Source organism: Hoplias malabaricus, chromosome 6, assembly GCF_029633855.1.
Source record: "Hoplias malabaricus isolate fHopMal1 chromosome 6, fHopMal1.hap1, whole genome shotgun sequence".
Taxonomy (NCBI): domain Eukaryota; kingdom Metazoa; phylum Chordata; class Actinopteri; order Characiformes; family Erythrinidae; genus Hoplias; species Hoplias malabaricus.
In genome coordinates this window covers 12,851,869-12,873,850 of record NC_089805.1, presented here as the reverse complement: position 1 = coordinate 12,873,850, position 21,982 = coordinate 12,851,869, and the positions used below count along the sequence as shown (strand labels likewise).

At 46.6% G+C, this 21,982-nt stretch overlaps 1 protein-coding gene across 2 annotated transcripts in view; it reads right to left on the bottom strand.

The window, feature by feature from the left end:
- hivep3a (HIVEP zinc finger 3a) overlaps positions 1-21,982 on the bottom strand; it is a 35,668-nt gene that overhangs the window by 5,127 nt on the left and 8,559 nt on the right. Inside the window, exons 2-8 of one of the 2 annotated variants that reach the window (XM_066674759.1) lie at positions 20,964-21,116; positions 20,618-20,860; positions 12,454-16,505; positions 11,709-11,869; positions 5,135-5,310; positions 2,597-2,698; positions 1,140-1,747 (exon numbers count right to left, since the gene is read on the bottom strand). In XM_066674759.1, the coding sequence (XP_066530856.1) occupies positions 1,140-1,747; positions 2,597-2,698; positions 5,135-5,310; positions 11,709-11,869; positions 12,454-16,155 (4,749 nt within the window). In that variant the 5' untranslated portion in view covers positions 16,156-16,505; positions 20,618-20,860; positions 20,964-21,116. Of the gene's footprint in view, positions 1-1,139; positions 1,748-2,596; positions 2,699-5,134; positions 5,311-11,708; positions 11,870-12,453; positions 16,506-19,328; positions 19,660-20,617; positions 20,861-20,963; positions 21,117-21,982 lie in introns of those variants that run through there. The other variant, XM_066674760.1, reaches the window with a different exon arrangement.

Sequence of the window (21,982 nt, the reverse complement as noted above, 5' to 3'; positions counted from 1 at the left end):
ATGATAATTCAGTTAATTAGGAAAATAAATATATAAAATGAAATATACTTGTATCTTATTTTTAAAACACTGAAATATCCCTGAGGGCACACGCTGAAACTGCTTGGGACCTGAATGTGACCCCGACTCCTGCATCTCTATGACAGAACCGGGCACCGTGGTGCAGTGCTGTGTCCAACCTGTTTCCCAGATCTGGATCAAACTAGGGACGATACCCGGCTCCTGATCCGACCCAGATACGGCACGGACCGTGAAGCGTATCCTGACCCAGAGTCAGCCGCCGTGTGGGACGTAGACTGAACCTGAGGTGCCAACAACAGTTGGGTACAGTAGACTGAACCTGAGGTGCCAACAACAGTCGGGTACTGAGACGCGCCGTCTATTTCCACCTGGAGGTGTTTATCAGAAGCAGGTTTAGCTCTGGTCCAGTTTAAATCTGAAACCCTCAGGTGTGTTTTAGGAACATACATCTATTTTTAAAACAAGTTTAAGTGCTATTTTCTGGCTCGGTTTTAACTACAACGGGCTTCTCATCCTTTTCTGGATAAAGTCTGACCTCTGAAATAACAGAGCGGACGCTTTTGGCACCAGTTTGTTTGCTTTTCTGGGTTTACTTTGGTTTACAGAAGTAAATAAAAAGGTCGGGAAAACAACCTCGGACAAAGAGAGTGACCTGGGCTCTCGCTTAGGCCTCTGTCACCCTGCCTCCCACACACACACACACACACGGCCAAATGACTGCAGAAGGCTTTATTTTAGATGTTGGAACATTGCTGTGAGGATTTCATGGCATTCAGAAGACTCCAAATCATCAGTGAGGTCAGGGGCTGATGTTGGTTCCACAGCGTCACTCTAGATAGCTCAGTTCCGCTGTTCCACAGCACAGTACCGGGGGATGTACACCCCTCTGGCTGACTCTTGGCATTGGACATGGTGACTTCAGGCTCATGTGCAGCTGCTCCAGAGCATCTCAACTATGTATCTATCACTGGCGACCCCTGGTCCATATCAGTTTCACTCTGCAGAAACCTTGTTCACATCTCAGTAGTCAGTGAGAAAAAGTGGAACATTGTTTTTTAAGGTGGAATTGTGCAGTTCTCTGACACTACCAAAGCTGACAGACGCAGAGCAGGACTCACCTGTTTGTTCTTGAGGCAGAGTCTGTTGGGGGACACCTTTATCGTCTCTCTTTTAGCGTTTGGTGTCTTTTGGACAGTAACACTAGCCCCGATGATGGCGTTCTTGGGGCCACTAGGGGACGCCGGTCTAATGGGAGACAGAGCTCGGACTGGAGACAGGTGTCTCACCGAAAGAGGAGAGACAGGACGGCTGGAGAGGGACAGAGAGGACAGACAGGGGGATGGAGAGAGGCTAACCCTGGAAGAGAGACAGCAGAGGGGAGACAAGTCTCGTCCTGGAGAGCGAGGGAGAGCCGGATACAGAGTCAGACAAGGAGAGAGACAGCATGGAGGTGATGGTTTATCCACTAACTTATTGGGAGACACTGCCGCGAAAGGCCTCACTGGACTCGGAATGGGTTCTGGAGCTTTGGGAAGAGGAACCGGACTCTCCTGAGAACCCGGCTCTTCCCCAGAGAGCGATCTGCTCACAGAGGAGACGGAAGAGGGAGACGTCTCCTCGTCACCGTCCTCGTTTTCCTCCTCCTCCTCGTCCTCATCCGTGTCCTCCGCATCCGAGAACTGGTGCTCCTCGGTGACTTCTGGCAAAACGGAGCGCTCCTCCACACCTACAGGACACAAAGGACATCAGGACATGAGCGGTGGGGGAGGGGTGTGGATAACACTGCTACATTGCTAAAGTAGGGTTTGAGTCCCAGCTCAGGCAGGAATACCACATTTACTCTGCGCTCTATGGTCTTAAACTGGAAACACCCCACACCCTCGTCTCCACAGAGGAACACAGGTCCAGGTCCAAACTCCACGAGCCCCACAGCAGTGTTTTCCCCCTGTGTAAACAGCCCTGTTCAGAACACCTGCTTTCAGCACCTGTTCCTTTAAATGATAATCAGCTGCTCGCCGTTCACCCCGACCCCAAGCACACAGCAGTTAGGAGCGAGGAGCAGAAGCTCTGTTTTTTAGTCATTTTCACTTGGTTCTCTTTCTTCTCCGTTTTTACTCAGTGCTCTTATTTCTCTGCGCTCATTGTGTCTGTTTTGCTGTGTTTAACCTCGTCTTTGTGCTCTCACGTAAACACGGGTCCAGCACTGTGATCGGACAGACTCAGACAAGGGGGCAGAGAAATAAGAGCACTGAGTAAAAACGGAGAAAACGAGAATGGAGAAGAAAGAGAACCGAGCGAAAACAGCTATAAACCAGAGCTTCTGCTCCTCGCTCCTCACTGCTGTGCGCTCGTGGTCGGGGTGAACAGGGAGTGGCTCATTATCATTTAAAAGGTACAGGTGCTGAAAGCGGGCGTTCTGAACAGGGCTGTTTACACAGGGGGAGAACACTGCTGTGGGGCTCGTGGGGTTTGGACCAAAGCAGGTCACAGACGTTTCATTAAGAAACAAAACTATGTTCTACTGTGGAGAAGGGGAGGGGTGAGTATACTCATTAGAGTAAAGGACGGTTCCCACCTCCTTCCTCCGTCTCAGGTTCACACTGCAGGGGCCCCGGGGCCGTTCCCTCTGGACAGCGTTTACCGTGAGCCTTCGACTTCATGTGTTTAGTCAGATTCCCTTCAGAAAAAACAGTGAAACACAGAATAAAATTTACACATAGTGTTTAACAGATGGACAGAGGCTCCCAATAATGACCATTCAGTTTTATTCACTGCAGGATCAGGGCTTTATTCTTCTTTGCTGCAATTTACACCACAAACCGGATTCCAAAAAAGTTGAGACATTAAACAAATTGTGAATAACAACTGAATGCAATGATGTGGGGATGGCAAATGTCAATATTTCATTCGTTATAGAACACAGATGACAGATCATAAGTTTAATCTGAGTAAATGTAACATTTTAAAGGAAATATATGTTGATTCAAAATTTCAGTGTCAACAAATCCCAAAAAAGTTGGGACAAATAGCAATAAGTGGCTGGAAAAAGGAAATTGAGCATATAACGAACAGCTGGAAGACCAATTAACACTAATTAGGTCAATTGACAACATGATTGGGTATAAAAAGAGCTTCTCAGCGTGTCAGTGTCTCTCTGAAGCCAAGATGGTAAGAGGATCACCAATTCCATCATTGTTGTGCCGAAAGATAGTGCAGCAAAACCAGAATGGTGTTACCCAGCGTAAAATAGCAAAGACTTTGAAGTTTTCATCATCAACCTTGCATAACATCATCAAAAGATTTTGAGAATCTGGAACAATTGCTGTGCGTAAGGGTCAAGGCCATAAAACTCTACACCTCAAACAGGAATGCCACTGTCAAGGAAATAACAGAATGGGCTCAGGAATACTTCGAGAAAGCATTGTCGGTGAACACAATCCACCGTGCCATCCGCCGTTGCCAGCTGAAACTCTACAGTGCAAAGAGGAAGCCATTTCTAAGCAAGCTCCACAAGCTCAGACGTTTGCACTGGGTCAGGAGTCTTTTAAAATGGAGTGTGGCAAAATGGAAGACTGTTCTGTGGTCAGATGAGTCACGATTTGATGTTCTTTATGGAACACTGAGATGCCATGTCATCACCAGAGAGGACAAGGATAACCCAAGTTGTTATCAACGCTCCATTCAGAAGCCTGCATCACTGATGGTATGGGGTTGCATGAGTGCTTGTGGCATGGGCAGCTTGCATGTCTGGAAAGGCACTATTAATGCAGAGAACTATGTTCAGGTTCTAGAACAACATATGCTCCCATCTAGACGTCATCTCTTTCAGGGAAGACCCTGTGTTTTTCAACAAGATAATGCCAGACCACATTCTGCAGCAATCACAACATCATGGCTATGTAGGAGAAGGATCCGGGTACTGAAATGGCCAGTCTGCAGTCCAGATCTTTCACCTTTAGAGAACATTTGGTGCATCATAAAGAGGAAGGTGCGACAAAGAAGGCCCAAGACGATTGAACAGTTAGAGGCCTGTATTAGATATGAATGGGAGAGCGTTCCTATTTCTAAACTTGATAAACTGGTCTCCTCTGTCCCCAGACGTCTGTTGAGTGTTGTAAGAAGAAGGGGGGATGCCACACAGTGGTAAAAAATGGCCTTGTCCCAACTTTTTTGGGATTTGTTGATGCCATGAAATTTTGAAACAACAATTTTTCCCTTAAAATGATACATTCTCTCAGTTTAAACTTTTGATCTGTGATTTGTGTTCTATTCTGAATAAAATATTAGATGTTGGCACCTCCACATAATTGCATTCAGTTTTTATTCACAATTTGTTTAGTGTCCCAACTTTTTTGAATCCGGTTTGTAGATATAGAACATTGCTGTGAGGGTCTGATGGACCTCAGCCTCATCATTACCACTCCAACTCACCCCAGAGGAACTCCATCACTCCAGAGAACACAGTTCCACTGTTACAAACACCAGAGGAACCACACCACTTCAGAGAACACAGTTCCACTGTTCCAAACACCAGAGGAACCCCATCACTCCAGACAACACAGTTCCACTGTTCCACACATCAGAGGAACCCCATCACTCCAGAGAACACAGTTCCACTGTTCCACACACCCCAGAGGAACTCCATTGCTCCAGAGAACACAGTTCCACTGTTCCACACACCCCAGAGGAACTCCATTGCTCCAGAGAACACAGTTCCACTGTTCCACACACCCCAGAGGAACTCCATTGCTCCAGAGAACACAGTTCTACTGTTCCACACACCAGAGGAACTCCATCACTCCAGAGAACACAGTTCCACTGTTTCACACACCCCAGAGGAACTCCATTGCTCCAGAGAACACAGTTCCACTGTTCCACACACCAGAGGAACTCCATCACTGCAGAGAACACAGTTCCACTGTTCCACACACCAGAGGAACCCCATCACTCCAGAGAACACAGTTCCACTGTTCCACACACCAGAGGAAACCCATCACTCCAGAGAACACAGATAACTAATCCCCAGCCCCTGACCCTCACTGATGATGATGAGGCTGTCCTCTACCAGATCCTCACAGCAGTGAGTGGGGTGGTGTGTCTGTGCAGTGTGTACCTTTAGTCTTGAAGGCAAAGTTGCAGTGCTGACAGACGTAGGGCCGAGCGTCTGTGTGCAGTCGGATGTGTTTGCGGAGCATACTCGGCTTTTTACAGCGAATTCCACACTCCTCACACACGTAGCGTCCTCTGCCTCGCCCCCGAACGTACACGTAGTCCTCATTAGACCTGTAACTACACAAACACACACACACACACACAGTCCTCGTTAGACCTGTAATTATACACACACACAGTCCTCATCAGACCTGTAACTATACACACATACACACACACACACACAGTCCTCGTTAGACCTGTAACTACACAAACAAACACACACACACAGTCCTCATTAGACCTGTAACTACAAACACACACAGACACACACACAATCCTCATTAGACCTGTAACTACACACACACACAGACACACACACAATCCTCATTAGACCTGTAACTACACACACACACAGACACACGGTCCTCGTTAGACCTGTAACTACACACACAGACACACACACACACACAGTCCTCGTTAGACCTGTAACTACACACACACACACACACACACACACACACGTGGAGACTCTGATCTAACTCCAGATCTGTAACACCTGCACAAGTCCGCTTTTAAAAAAGTGCCTTCTTAAAAAATGAGCTTTTAAAAACCATCTGGAATGTTTGTCTAAGACACACACACATACACACCCACCCACACACACACACACACACACACACACACACACACACACACACACACATATCCCTGGGTGTGTTAAGGCGTCCCTAAACGGGGGCCTCCACTTTAGCTCCAACAGAGAAAGTCATTTATAACGTCAAGAAACAGAGATCCCCTCCTTTCAGACCCACCCTCAGGGCCCCCCTCAGACCAGGGGTCCCACAGCCCAGAGCCAACACAAACAACACAGAGAGAGAGAGAGAGAGAGAGAGAGAGAGAGAGAGAGAGAGAGAGAGACAGAGAGACAGAGACAGAGACAGAGAGGGAGTCTGTGGTGGGGAGCAGTAGTTCTCAGTAAATAACCAGTTTCTGTTTCAAAATGAAAATCCAAATGGATGGTTCTACAAAGGTTCTTTAGTAAGGGAAATGGTTCTATACAGAACCCAAAGCACTTGAAGAACCTTTTGTATGATTAAAGGGTTCTTCAGACAGATGGAGAATGTGCTGTAGATGGTTCTAGCACTTTTTTAGAGAAGGGTTCCTCTGTTGTTACAATGTCATGCTTGTTACAACAGAGGAACCGTTTTTAGTGCCGTATAGAACCCTGAGTAAGGGGTGAGGGGTGAGGGGAGGTGAGGTGGGTGAGGGGTAAGGGGTGTGCCCCATGATGTGGAAAATCAGTGTAAACATTTTTGGCCCTTCTCACTAAATAAGAAGTCTGAATTTGGTCTCCTTTTTATGGAGATTTTCCAGGACCTCTCAGCTGTAGGTGAAACATGGGTATTGACCCAGGAGACAAACAAAAACTCTGTTTACAAAGGGACCATACCTTGGATGAAACATGAGTGGTGACAGTGTGATTATGTGATTCATTAATTCATTCATTCGTTGTCTGTAACCCTTATCCAGTTCAGGGTGGTGGTGGGTCCGGAGCCAGTCCTTCACAGGGCGACACACACTCAAACATTCACTCACTCACTCACACCTACGGACATTTTTGACTCCCCAATCCACCTACCAACGTGTGTTTTTGGAGCGTGGGAGGAAACCGGAGCGCCCGGAGGAAACCCACGCAGACACAGGGAGAACACACCACACTCCTCACAGACAGTCACCCGGAGGAAACCCACGCAGACACAGGGAGAACACACCACACTCCTCACAGACAGTCACCCGGAGGAAACCCACGCAGACACAGGGAGAACACACCAAACTCCTCACAGACAGTCACCCGGAGCAGGACTCGAATCCACAACCTCCAGGACCCTGGAGCTGTGACAGGGACACCACCTGCTGCTCCACCATGTGGCCCCTGATTATATGATACACAACAATTATGGAGATGCAAGGTTTGGTTCTGAGGGTGAAAACATGTTAAAATGAGAAGAAAATAAACCTGAACCTTGGAGTCCGGCTTCAGCACACGGCCGTGCCCCCTGCGTTATTAATAAACAAGATAACAGGGTGCTAACGGGACATGTTTGGTTTCATGTCGTCCAGCTGTTTACCTAGTGGTTTACAGCCCTGAAAAACACTGTTTATCTTTGAATGAAAGCAGAGGAGACAAAACAAACCCATGAAGGGGTCACACGTGCAGCTCAGAGGGGAGACACTGGTGCAGGGGCTGTTTAAAATACTGTGTTACTGCTGTTTCTGACTTTGAGGGAAAACAGGCACCAACTCATTACACATTCATCATAATAAACTGCAGTATCACATGGTCTTCATTTATTCATTCATTCTTTCATTATCTGTAACCGCTTATCCAGTTCAGAGTCGCAGTGGGTCCAGCACCTACCTGGAATCATTGGGCGCAAGGTGGGAATACACCCTGGAGGGGGCGCCAGTCCTACACAGGGCAACACACACACATTCATTCACACTCTCACACCTATGGACACTTCCAACCAAATTCCTACCAACGTGTGTTTTTGGACTGTGGGAGGAAACCGAAGCACCCGGAGGAAACCCACGTGGACACAGAGAGAACACACAAACTCCTCACAGACAGTCACCTGGAGCGGGAATCGAACCCACCACCTCCAGGTCCCTGGAGCTGTGTGACTGCGACACTACCTGCTGCACCACCATGCCGCCCACCTGGTCTTCAGTGACTTATTATTTTAATAAAACTAAATATATATATATATATATATAAGTGTATTTTTTTTACAAAATAAAACTCACAAATTCCTCGAAAATTAGAAGAGTGTACAAAGGTTTACTCAGTGGCACAGCGGCTTAGTGGTGATAACATTCTCCTCTCAGCGCTGGGATTTTGCGTTTGAGTCCAATCTGAGTGGAGTTTCCGTGCTCTCCCTGTGTCTGTGTGGGTTTCCTCCAAGTGACTGTCTGTGAGGAGTGTGGTGTGTTCTCCCTGTGTCTGTGTGGGTTTCCTCCGTGTGAGTGTCTGTGAGGAGTGTGATGTGCTCTCCATGCGTCTGCTTGGGTTTCCTCTGGGTGACTGTCTGTGAGGAGTGTGATGTGTTCTCCCTGTGTCTGCTTGGGTTTCCTCCGGGTGAGTGTCTGTGAGGAGTGTGGTGTGTTCTCTCTGTGTCTGCGTGGGTTTCCTCCGGTTGACTGTCTGTGAGGAGTGTGGTGTGTTCTCTCTGTGTCTGCGTGGGTTTGCTCCGGGTGACTGTGAGAAGTGTGGTGTGTTCTCTCTGTGTCTGCGTGGGTTTCCTCCAGGTGACTGTCTGTGAGGAGTGTGGTGTGTTCTCCCTGTGTCTGCGTGGGTTTCCTCCAGGTGACTGTCTGAGGAGTGTGGCGTGTTCTCCCAGTGTCTGCGTGGGTTTCCTCCGGGTGAGTGTCTGTGAGGAGTGTGGTGTGTTCTCCCTGTGTAAGCGTGGGTTTCCTCTGGGTGACTGTCTGTGAGGAGTGTGGTGTGTTCTCCCTGTGTCTGCATGGGTTTCCTCCGGGTGACTGTCTGTGAGGAGTGTGGTGTGTTCTCCCTGTGTCTGTGTGGGTTTCCTCCGGGTGCTCCGGTTTCCTCCCACACTCCAAAAACACACATTGGTAGGTGGATTGAAGACTCAAAGTGTCCATAGGTGTGAGTGTGTGAGTGAATGTGTGAATGTGTGTCGCCTTGTGAAAGACTGGTGTCCCCTCCAGGGTGTGTTCCCTCCTTGCGCTAAGTGATTCCGGGTAGGTTCTGGACCCACCGCCACCATGAACTGGATAAGGATTACAGACAATGAATGAATGAATGAATGTGACATAGACTGTATATTAAACATAATCATGTGTTTTCAAGGTCTTGGAGATCAGTTGAAAATGGTAGATTTCTGTCATCTTTCTGAAGGGACTCTTATTCCAGTGAAATGTCTGAACGGAGTATGGGTTTAGCTGTGCGTATGTTGTGTATTTTACAACAGCCAATCAGACTTTAGGATCAGAACTATCAGTTTCATCAGTGTTATAATTCTCTTGTACCACTGTGGACAATGCTTTTAAAAACATGTTCCAGATGTGTTCTCCAGATGCAGAGATGTTGTTTGATCAGATGGAGGTCAGACTGCTCCTCCTCTGACGGATGACTCAGACTCAGAGAGACGGCGGAGACGTGTGAACACGATTATCACGACTCTCACGAGCGCTCGGCGAGAGAGACTCACACACACACACACATCACACACCACACACACCACACTGAGACCCTCAGTCACGAGCAGCGTCTTCATCCAGACCACGGCTCTTTACTCACAGAAAACAGACAGTCTCCTATCACCCCCGAGGAACTCCATTGCTCCAGAGAACACAGTTCCACTTTTCCACACACCAGAGGAACTCCATCACTCCAGAGAACACAGTTCCACTGTTCCACACACCAGAGGAACCCCATCACTCCAGAGAACACAGTTCCACTGTTCCACACACCAGAGGAACCCCATCACTTCAAAGAACACAGTTCCACTGTTCCACACACCAGAGGAACTCCATCACTCCAGAGAACACAGTTCCACTGTTCCACACACCAGAGGAACTCCATCACTCCAGAGAACACAGTCCCACTGTTCCACACACCAGAGGAACTCCATCACTCCAGAGAACACAGTTCCACTGTTCCACACACCAGAGGAACTCCATCACTCCAGAGAACACAGTTCTCAGTCCACTGTTCTGTTATGAGTAGCTGATGTAGTAGATAAATAAACAAAGATTGTGTGTTAAAATAGCACCGGTATAAAGTATTGTGATATGACCTTTTGTGCTTTATCGCTGAGACTTTATCTAATAATACATCCACAGCCTCCCTCTCTCCCTCCCTCCCTCCCTCCCTCTCTGTGGGGACAGGATGTGGAGAGGTGTTTTCTTGGCTCAGGAGCTGGAACAGAAGGTCTGTGTTGGCTCTGAAAACCCATAGCTCTCCTGCAGCAGCACGAGTAACACTGTACACAGCTCAGATATGCCACAGCACACAGCCATCCACCATTAAACCAGTGCACATTAAACCACTGTAAACGTGGAAAACAGATCCGTGTGGCTGTGTTTGGGATCGTCCTGAACCAGAGAAACACAGCGGAACCGAGAGTGTGTGTTTGAAACATAATTTTTGTGGTGATGGACTGTACCACTATCGCAGAGGGGGTAGACATCTTGAACCTTGTATAGTTCTGGCTGAAATATGTCATCCCACATAAGCGTTTAATTCAGTTACCATGTGAATAAGTAAAATAGTCATTTAAATTAAACACAAATCCACTCTATCTACTCCAGTGTGGCTAATTACACCAGGCCAGTTAATGTCCAACGATGGGAAAAGAGGGCCTATTATTTTTATTAAATTATAGACTGTAAACATGTTCACATTGATCATTAGGTGAATCAGGATCAGGCTTTATTAATCAAATCTGCTTACACACACAAGGAACGTTTATTTGGTTTCACAGCAGCTCACAATGCACACATTCATTCATTCATTCATTGTCTGTAATCCTTATCCAGTTCATGGTGGCGGTGGGTCCAGAACCTACCCGGAATCACTTAGCGCAAGGAGGGAACACACCCTGGAGGGGACACCAGTCTTTCACAAGGCGACACACATTCACACATTCACTCACACACTCACACCTATGGACACTTTGAGTCTTCAATCCACCTACCAACGTGTGTTTTTGGAGCGTGGGAGGAAACCGGAGCACCTGGAGGAAACCCACACAGACACAGGGAGAACACACCACACTCCTCACAGACAGTCACCTGGAGGAAACCCACGCAGACACAGGTAGGACACACCACACTCCTCACAGACAGTCACCCGGAGGAAACCCACGCAGATACAGGGAGAACACGCCACACTCCTCACAGACAGTCACCCAGAGGAAACCCACGCTTACACAGGGAGAACACACCACACTCCTCACAGACACTCAACCGGAGGAAACCCACGCAGAAACTGGAAGAACACACCACACTCCTCAGACAGTCACCTGGAGGAAACCCACGCACACACAGGGAGAAGACACCACATTCCTCACAGACAGTCACCCGGAGGAAACCCACGCAGATACAGGGAGAACACGCCACACTCCTCAGACTGTCACCTGGAGGAAACCCACGCACACACAGGGAGAACACACCACACTCCTCACAGACAGTCACCCGGAGGAAACCCACACAGACACTGGGAGAACACACCACACTCCTCAGACAGTCACCTGGAGGAAACCCACGCACACACAGGGAGAACACACCACAATCCTCACAGACAGTCACCTGGAGGAAACCCACGCAGACACAGGGAGAACACACCACACTCCTCACAGACAGTCACCCGGAGCGGGACTCAAACCCACAACCTCCAGGTCCCTGGAGCTGTGTGAGAGCAACAGTACTGTCCATTATTTCCATTCTCCTTGTGATGAGATCATCATTACAACTGTGCATTTAACAGAACCATGGCAGTGTCTTACCCTCCTTCACAGATCTGCACTCGAGGGATTTCACTGGGTTTGGAGGAAGGCTGTTCCTCCTCCTCTTCCTCCTCCTCTTCCTCCTCCTTTGCCGGCTCCTCTTTCTCTCTCAGCTCTGTTGTCTGGCACTCTGTGGGGTCTGTGGACGGAGTGGAGCTTACCTAAACTCGAGAGAGACATGGGCAAGTTCACCAACCCTGCTCCATGCCCAGGGAGACAGAGATGGAGGAATTCACACTCAACAACTTGCATAACTGGAGTACTCTAAAGTATCAGAAGTGACATGAAAGACTCTGAAGCCCTGTTTGGACAGGATTGAGTTTATATGACGAGGTGGAGTGATGTAATTATTAACAGAGTGTCTCAGTGATTTTACTCCTGTCTTTAAGCACCAAAGGATTGCATCAGTAAAGTGCCTTCTACTTGTACAGAATAAGCCTACAAACAGCACTAGGGTGCATTAGTCCCATGGCACCAGCCTCAAATATTAAACATCCTGTGTTAAAATTACACTTCTCCAGCTCCCCGTGGAAAAGTAATCCCATCCTGTTAGGGCTTAGGAAAATAAACTGCCTTAAGAAACCTTAAAACAACGTAGTCTTCCTGAATCTTTTTTTTTGTCAATTTGTCATGAAATGGTTGTCGCAGTATAAAAATACATTAAAAACTTCAAAGCGGCGATTACATGCTATACACCATGCACATTAAAGTATTAATGTTTTCATCCAGGTGTTTTTACATTTACCTCAGACTCTTTGGGTTTGGATTCAGGTTCCTCAGATATCTCAGGCGTCTGCACAGTGGAATCAGGCATGGCTGCCATAGTGTAGGTGAAAGGAGTGCTCCTCTGTTTGCAGTGCAGTAGAGAGAGCACCTCTTTGCTGGTTAAACCTGGAGGATTTGGGTTCCTGGAACTTATGGACCAAGAAGAGTAGACCGAATTCTGGTGGTCGCTTTGGGCCGAGGGGTTGGGCTTAATGTAGTTTAGATAGCACCAGCTGAAGGTTAGGTTTGTTTGAAGAGATGAAAAGGTCTCTTTGCTGCTCACGAGGGCTGTGACACTTTGAGTGTTGCCTTTTTTATTTGGAATCAATCTTCTAGGTTCAAGCTCCTCAACCTCATCTTCTTTGACCCGTTTCTGTTGTTGACTTCCGGGAATGAGCTCTAAACTGCTCGTGGGTGACAAAACTCGCTTATTTCCTCCAGATATTGATGTAGATCCCTCAGGCACTGGCTGTTGCTCTGTTACATTGAATGTGGATGCTACAGTATCCGATTGTATTTCTGAGCTGGGATGATGTGACCTCATCTGCGACAGCGTAGTGTAAACAGCTTTAGCATGAGAAGCTATGTCTGAATGAAGACGGACTGGAACTCTCTGTACTCCGACAAGACTCAACATCTCTTGGCTTGGAGTGATCTCAAAATGAGGATGGTGGAATTGATGATGATGGTGGAAAAGATGAACTGAAGATGATTCCTCTAGGGGTATCTCAAGCTTAAGACCTGTGGACACTGAGGAATAATGGGCTCTTGCAGCTCCTGATGGACATTGCGGACTTTCCGTAGCTGTGTGCTGATCAGTTTTAGTCACAGGGCTTAACTGGAGGATGTTTTGAGGAATCTTTTGAAGACTCTCTGGAATTCCAGGGGGCTGTGTGACATGTTTGTAGGAAAATGAAGGATGCATCGTATTACCTCCAGAAACATTTTGGGAGGTAGGTGGCCCAGGCCCAGGGCACTGAAAACTGCCAGGGCTGTGTCCAGGAGACATGCTAGTCCGTGGAGGTGAGGAGCTTAAATTAAGACTTGGTTTGGAGGGTGAATCTTCATCCTCCGGCTCTTTTACAGCAGAATGCCTTATCAGAAGGCATTTACGCCTTTCCCTCCAGCCTGCAGGTGTCCGATCAGGGGACAGACAGCTGTAATCAAAGGACTTACTCCTGGCTTCAACTATGGGGTTTGTTTGTTGAGGAACATGAGGTGCCTGCTCAGATGCTGACCTTCGCATCTCTCGCTGGGGATGTTGAGGACCTGTGGGGATTGTCAATGTGTGAGGAGCTCTTGACCTTCTCGTCGACATCATGTCCATGTCACTTTTGCTGGTTTCCTCAAGTGCAGTGGAATGGCTGGACGTGTGAGATAAGGAGCTGTCTTGACTTGGACTGTGAGGCAGAGACAGCGATTCAAAGCTGGAGTCCCCAGATGACTGCGCTGCTTCCGCAAGACGAAGTCTTTTCTTTTTTGGAGGCAGCTTCTCAATTGGAAGTTGGGCCAAACTTGGGCTTCTCTGGGGCCACTGGAAATCAGCGACCTTCTCAGTCTCTTTAATATCGACATCAGAACGTGGGGACACTGGCATGTTGGTGTCTGTATCTTCTGTGACCAGAATCTCCGGCACTTGAACGTTGTGTTGACGGACAAGCTTACGGAAGGTTGGCTTTGGGGGAGATGTTTGGGATTCGGGCCCCTCTTGAGAGGAAGGTTTGTCTCTAGAAGCTTCAAATGCACCTTGGCTTCTTGGAGGTGGCTCCTGTTTGTCAAATAAACTAGTATGCTGTATGACTGATACTCCTTTTATCCCACTATCCATTTCTTTTGATGCAACAGACTCTGTGGACTGTGCATGAGATGCAGTATATGCTTGTGATGATGCAAAAGTGGATGGCAAGGCAACTGATGGTAAGGCAGGTTCGTCAAGTTCAAGACTATCTTCCTTCCTCCTCTTTCTCATCACTAAAGCACCAGGTCGGGTTTTGTAAAGTGCTCCGTGTTCCTCGGCATGAATTTCAAGGTGGTGAGATGGATGGCCCAAGCAGTGGTGGTGTCTGTGTGTTTTGTAGTTTTCCCAGTTGTTGCAAGCCACACCACAGGCTTCACACTCAAAGGGTTCAGGTTGTTTCTGTGTGCATTCAGGCACCAAAGGAGTTGAGAGGTGAAATGACGAGCTGGAGCCAGGATTTTCCTCGGTCGATATTTCAGCACCAATGGGTAACTCAATGGCAGGCTGGCGTCTTAGCATTCCATGACGCCTATTCTGAGCTGGTTGTTGTTCTTCAAATGACTGGCTGAGTCGAAGGCCACGTGAAGAAGCAGTAGATGCAGGACTGGCATCAGATGGCAATGAGTGACTTCTCAAGAGAGGAGCTGTGGACGAAGTGTCAACATTGAGAGAATGGTGCTGGAACTTCTCGCATGGAACTCCCAGAGTTATGGACCCACTACTTTTTGAGCTGACCTCCTTGGCACTGTGTAGGAGAATCTCCTTGGACAGAGTTGTCTTTGTCTCCGTGCTGCTCCTCCTGGACAGAGAAAACCTTCTGGGCTTGACACTATCGATCTTGCTTGTGTCTACAACTGCTTCGTTGATGGTAATGAGCTTGGTGATGTGGTCAATGACCTGTTTTTTAGGCACTGTGAAAGGGATGCTCCTGCCTTCTTGCCCTGGAGGTTGTTCTTGCTGTTGTCGTGAAGGTCTCGGTAAATTACCAAGGCGGCCGAATTTGCCTAGAATGACCTCGGCATAGCTTTTGCCACTCGTGTTCGGTGGGCTGTCCTGAGGGATGTCTGTGCTCTCAGAGCGAGAAAAGTAGCCTGATTCTGTGCTGCCTTTGCTGCTTAGTCTGAATGATGATGTCGTCTCATCAGATGAGCCAAGAGGAGTGCGTTTTCCTCTGCTAAGTCTCATCGCGAGTCTCTTTTTGACGGCATGGGAGTCTTCCATTGCTTGGGACTGGCCTTCAGGGGATATTTCTGTGCTGGTTTTTTGGGAAGGTATGGCCCCTTGGTTTTTGAGAGTAAGAGATGATAAAGCTTGACCAGAATCTTCATCTGATTCTGTAACTGGTTCTTCATGGCAGCTTCCTCCTGGACATTCTCTACCAGAAGTCAGACCAGCTTTCACTCTGTGAGTGTGGGATTTGCGATGTTTGTAGAGGTTGCTCTTCGTTTTGAAGGAAAAACCACAAGGCGCACAAGGATAAGGTCTCTCTCCAGTGTGAGAGCGTATATGTTTCTGTAGAACACTTGGCTTGGCACAAGCTCGACCACAGTAGGTGCAGACATACTTTCCCGGCTTTTGAGGTTTGCGTTCACGTTTTTGCTTCAGTAGGCTTCCCCGGGTCTCCGTGAAACAAGACTGTGCTGAAACAGAAGACGTAGAGGCTTCTGTTTGCTTTTCTCCAGGAATCCCAATGCTTGTCTCAGAGGTTCCCAGCGCAGATGTCGACACGTCTCTTTCAGGTGTCTCCATTTCTTGGACGTTCTTCTTCTGGAGTCTAAGTCGCTTCCTCTCATGTCGATGTTTTCTGGCCTGCTTGGGATGAGATGTTTCTGTCTGTCGTTCAAGAGAAGTTGTTGGGGGATTACTCTGAGACGACTCATGTTGAGGATGTTCTGGACCTCCAGATTGTTCTCCAGAGCTCAGCTGACTTTGTGAGACCTCCATAAAATGGTAAAATGCCTCTGGCTGGTACACGTGCTTGGGATTTTTATTTATTCAAGACTACCTCACGACTTTCAAATGAGGCAGATGCATCAACAGGGTATAGATGTAAATTTAATTCAAATTCCCATTTCTGGTGACGTTAAAGCACCTGGTAAATCTTAAATATTTAGTAAACATTATTTATACTGTCAGTAAATATGCAGCTTCCTGAGTTGAAGTTTTACTCCAGCTCTGCCTCTTCTATCGTGTGTTCCAGTGAGATATACATTCATCATAAAGTTCGTTTTTGATTCTCAGATCCTTGGGGTTGGATTTCGTCTTGGTTCAGAGAGGCCACGGCTTCTGAAGCTCTGCAATAAACCACAAATAAATAGGACTGTGATTTGAAGATGAGGTGTGCTCACAAACAGACATAAACACAAACAGATATGTGCTGAAAAAGATTTACACCAGCCAGATTTCATGTGTCATGTTGTTTATATTTATACCATCATCAAAGATTAAATCTGTGAATGTTTGAACACACTGACGAACAAAGACAAGGTGAATTTCTACTAAAGTTTGACAAATAATAAAAGGTGAAATCAAACATTTATAAGCTACAGATATTACTGAGAATTAATCTCAAAAGGTCACATTTATCAGTGTGATTTAAAGTTAAAGTTAAACCCCACGATATATTTTTACATAATACATGTAATACATACTCTCTCTCTCTCTCTCTCTCTCTCTCTCTCTCTCTCTCTCTCTCTCTCTCTAATGGGCGCCCAGTGGTTGTTCCTATGGCAACAGCCCTAAACCATGCGGCAGCAGATGGAAGCAGAGCTGGAGGCTAAATTTATCTCCCAGCATCCTCTCTGACTACAGAGAGAGCATACACACACACCTCCAAAACTCACACACACACACACACACACATGCTCATACACACACCCCCCCCAAACCCTCACTTCCACACTCCTCATCCTTCTGCACAGAAAATGACCAACAGATAAAAATCAATACTTCCACAACAGCGTTAACTCACACCTGGAGGAGAAACAGAGATATCTAAGAGTAAACGAGGGTAAAAAATACAGCCGTGCCATCATTTCACCATTCTACCTTAAATAGTGCTGCAGAATCAATCTGGCAACTATGTTCTTCATGCAAATTTTCCGTTCTACTTTAAAGGTGGCAGCACATACAGTCTGGTGCCTATACTTGATGTTTACATTGTTCATTCCACCTTAAATCGTGCATCAGTTCAATTTTCAATTGTGGTGTAGCAGCATTCTGATTTTTACTTTCCACCTTAAATGGTTCAGTGGTTACATTCTGCCTGAGCTTCATGTACAAATATTGTGTTCTGGAATGTAACTGCTACACCATTTAATGTGGAATATTTGTACATGAAACTCAGGCAACAGAGTGTACATACTGCACCATTTAAGGTGGAAAGGAAAAAATCAGAGCCTTCTTTCTCAGGGGGACATTTGTAATGAAGTTGTCCTCAGAGGTGGACCTCCTGAACCCGGACAGCATTATAATCACTGCAGGATGAAGGAGCTTCCTGAAACACCCTGCAGCCCCCCACCTCCTCCACACCACACTAACCCTAACCCTAACCCTAAACTTTCTAAATATTAACTGAATATAACTTTGGTACACTCTCAGAGAGACTGCGTCACTGCGCTGGAACACTGGAGGGAACATGTACTGTATCTTTAATTAGGAACAGAACTGTACCTTACTCTATATTAACTGTGGATTTTAAAGTTGTGTTGATGTCATTCATCTCTAGGACTTTTATTGTGTACTTTTATTCTCCACAGTTGTATAATGAAAGATTACAGAGATCCCCCTCTCCTTCTGGAGAAGAGAATGTAATAAACCTTTTGGGAACACAACTGGACTCTAATACCACTGCTGTACCTTTAAAGATACACTACACTGTTTGTAGTTTTAGTGACAGTAATGCAGGACGCAGACACACTCACATATACACTCGCTTAAGATCTGCTCCACAAGGGGGCACTATTCAGTGCTTTGCATCACAGACAGGATGTGTCCTTGTTGAGCTATGACCACAAACGTTTGTAGAAAGAGCTGCGCTGTGTCTCTCTGTACTTTCACCGACAATATCTCAAACATGAACCGATGAGTGCTCCGTGTATTTAAATACTACCACAAACATCTTCTGTTTCTGGATCCGTGTTTACACTGATATCATTGAGAGAGAAACTACGGCTGAATCCTAATCCTAATCTTAACACGTATCTGAGCCCTGAATATTCAGGTGTGAAATCACTTTTATACCAAAGGAATTACTTTGTATTTGGAGATAAAACATTTACTAAACACCGCTGTGTATCACTCTGTCTCCACTGATCTTCCCTGAATTTACTCACAACACTTAAATAATGACATCTGAAACATTCAAATGTGTAAATGAGTATGAATTAAAGAGAACATTTCCCAGCTATGACTCCAGACTCCAGTAAATCTCCCTCTGCTCCCTCTCTCCCTCCCTCTGTCTGTTTTCATTGATGTCATTGAGAGGGAAACAGAAAGAGAACGGCATGTCCTGCTCTGCATCAGCACAGCGGGAAGACGCACGCGGAAAACCTCGTATCGACCCGCTGCAGGATTCATTCACAGCAGAGGTGTGAAGGGGAGGACACTCGCTCCATTCATTCACCCTCTCTGCACCAGAAGAGGAAAAAAAGAGAAAAACTAAGCCCTTTCCACAAGCACAAAAAAGCACGTCGTGACTCAGTGGAAAGCAGCGCTTTGTCTCTTTAAACCCCAGCAATCTGTCCGTTCTCTGAGAGGAAACACGGCAAGAGTCTAGCCATTCACAATCAGCAGCACAAACCAGCACCATGTCCATCCTTTTAAACGACAGAAATCTCTCCATTCAGAACGGAGGAACATTACCAGTCCATTCACAATAGAGCAGCGCTCACCAGCAGAAGGCTAGCCATTCACAATCAGCAGCAAAACAGTAGTGCTACGGCTTTCAGAACGACAGACTCTAAAAGAACCAATGCCGCAAGTCTATCCATTCACAATCAGCCTTTTACACGACAGGAATCTGTCCATTCACAATCCCATAAAACAAATCAGCAGAAGTCTAGCCGTTCACCATCGACACCACATCAGAGTCACAGCCGCAAGAGCATCGCCTTTACCTGAGGAACGTGACTGTCCTCCTTCAGCGCTGTCTTAAAATCTGATCACCCAGGCTCGGAGGGAGGGAGAGGGAGAGAGAGAGAGAGAGAGAGAGAGAGAGAGAGAGAGAGAGAGAGAGAATGAGTCAGAGAAGGAGAAAGAGGGAGGGAGGGAAAGAGAGAGAGGGGGGAATGTATGAATGAGCTAGTGCAGAGGCACAGTGAGCTCACAGGTGAAGGAAGGATGGGTTGTCATTTATCAGTCTCTCTCTCTGTATCTCTCTCTGTCTCTTTCTCTCTCTCTCTGTGTGTCTTTCTCTCTCTCTCTCTGTGTCTCTCTCTCTCCCTCTCTCTCTGTCTCCCTCTCTCTGTCTCTCTCTGTCTCTCTCTCTCTCTCTCTCTCTCTCTCTCTCTCCCCTTGTTCACAACCACACCATCAATAACATAACCATGTGTTTATTTGTAATCTCCTAAACAGAGTTAAATGTGTAAAAGCAGGTCAACAAAAAAGTGTGTAAAAAAAGGTCAAAAAAAACAAAGACTGTAGTCCATCTGTTGCTCTGCATACTGTAAGCGTTTGAACCTCGTCAAAAGAACACGTCGTAATTTTATGAGCTGCGGTCCTGAGTCGGACAAAAACAAACGTGATCTTTGCTGCAGCTGGAGATTTTACAGATAGAGAGTTGGTGCTGGACGTCTGCGTTGGACAGATGACAGATGGACTACAGGGTGTAAGTGTAGAACTGCAGTGACCGGCGTGGACAGTGGAGCTGAGAGAGGGGACAGTGAGAGTAGAAACAAGAGTAGCTTTAATGTTATGGCTGATCAGTGTATTAAATGTTTGATTATTAACTAATTGCATCATTAGAGGGCAGTAGTGAGTAGATAATAAAGCATTTGACTGTTCTCTCTTCACACTGATCTCACACTGACTCCCCGAGCAGCCGTCATCGGAGCATCTGCGTCAGGAAGGAAAGAATCAGGCCACAGGTGAAAAAACAGAAAAAAGAAAGAGAGAAAAAAGAAAAAGATGGATTCTAACCTGAAGTGGCACATGATAATGCAAGTAACAATAAATAATATTTTTACCTTAAAATTCCAGCTTCAAAATAATTGTGATGCTCCACTGAGCTGTAACGTTACTTCTCTGGGCTCAGCACAGCAGAAACTGCACTATTTAAACTTGGAAGGAGGGTAGGACACATCCCCCATTCCCTCCATCTCCCCCTTGATTTCAGGACAGTGCTGTAAAAGTGAATTACACTCTGCAACTTTAGGGGGAGGCGAGGAACACAAATATTAAATCTTACCTTGTGTTGCTTTAACTTTTAAAGGTGCAGTCCTTTGATTTTTGTGCAAGAAAACTTATAACTTATGAGATTAAAAAAAAAGTTAGCTGGAGCTCATCGTTCATAGAGTGCGTCCTCCACAAGGGTCCGCCAGTGTTTAATATAGAGTTTATTACAGAATCTGACACATCAAGGCCACAGTGTCGGTGTAACAGCTGGTGCAGAACATGAGGAAAAGTCAGTGAAAAAGATGACTGACTGCACCTTCAATTAAACAAAAAAAAATAACAATTATATAATTTTATAATTAATATTCTATAAACATTATATTTCAAATATAGTAATGGAGAGTAAACAGAGTAAACACCCTTCAAGTGTCCTTCTGTCAGGACGTCTCTCACGTCACGTCTCACACAGGTGTCCCACGTTCAGCGCTTCTGACCTGAGTGTCCTCCAGGACGGTCTCCTGAGACGATCTGCTCTCTCAGAGACAAACACCTCCTGCCAGAGGACAGTTTCTCTGGGGTGAGAGAGCGAGAGAGAGAGAGAGAGAGAGAGAGAGAGAGAGAGAGAGAGAGAGCATATTTAGTAAAAGAGGGTCATTCATTCATTCATTTCCTCTTAGCATCCAGTGGGCAACCAAGGGGGTAAAAATAATCACCCCTCCCCATCTAAACCACACACACACACACTCACACACACACAGGTGCTGCTGTGGTCTGAGTGCAGTGAGAAGTTGAGTTCCTTTACTTAAGTATATAACACACACACACATGTTGGTGTTGCTATACTTGTGAGGACTTTCACTGATTTCAATATAATATGTAGATATGTACACCTTCTGCTCTTAGAGATTGAACCCTAATCTTAATCCTCACCTCAGGAACCAGCAACTCTTTAGACTTTCCTAAAAATTAGTGTGTTCTGTAGTAACCCTCAACCAAACTGGTAAAAGGCCCCCACTTAATAGAACTGTCATGTCCTATTGTGCTGGACACTCAGTCCTCAGAAAGATTCAAATACATTCATTCATTCATTATCTGTAACCGCTTATCCAGTTCAGGGTCGCGGTGGGTCCAGAGCCACCTGGAATCATTGGGCGCAAGGTGGGAATAAACCCTGGAGGGGGCGCCAGTCCTTCACAGGGCAACACAGACACACACACACATTCACACCTACGGACACTTTTGTGTCACCAATCCACCTACCAATATGTGTTTTTGGACTGTGGGAGGAAACCGGAGCACCCGGAGGAAACCCACGCGGATACGGGGAGAACACACCAACTCCTCACAGACACTCACCCGGAGCGGGAATCGAACCCATGATCGAACCCCCTGGAGCTGTGTGACTGCGACACTACCTGCTGAGCCACCGTGCCGCCTG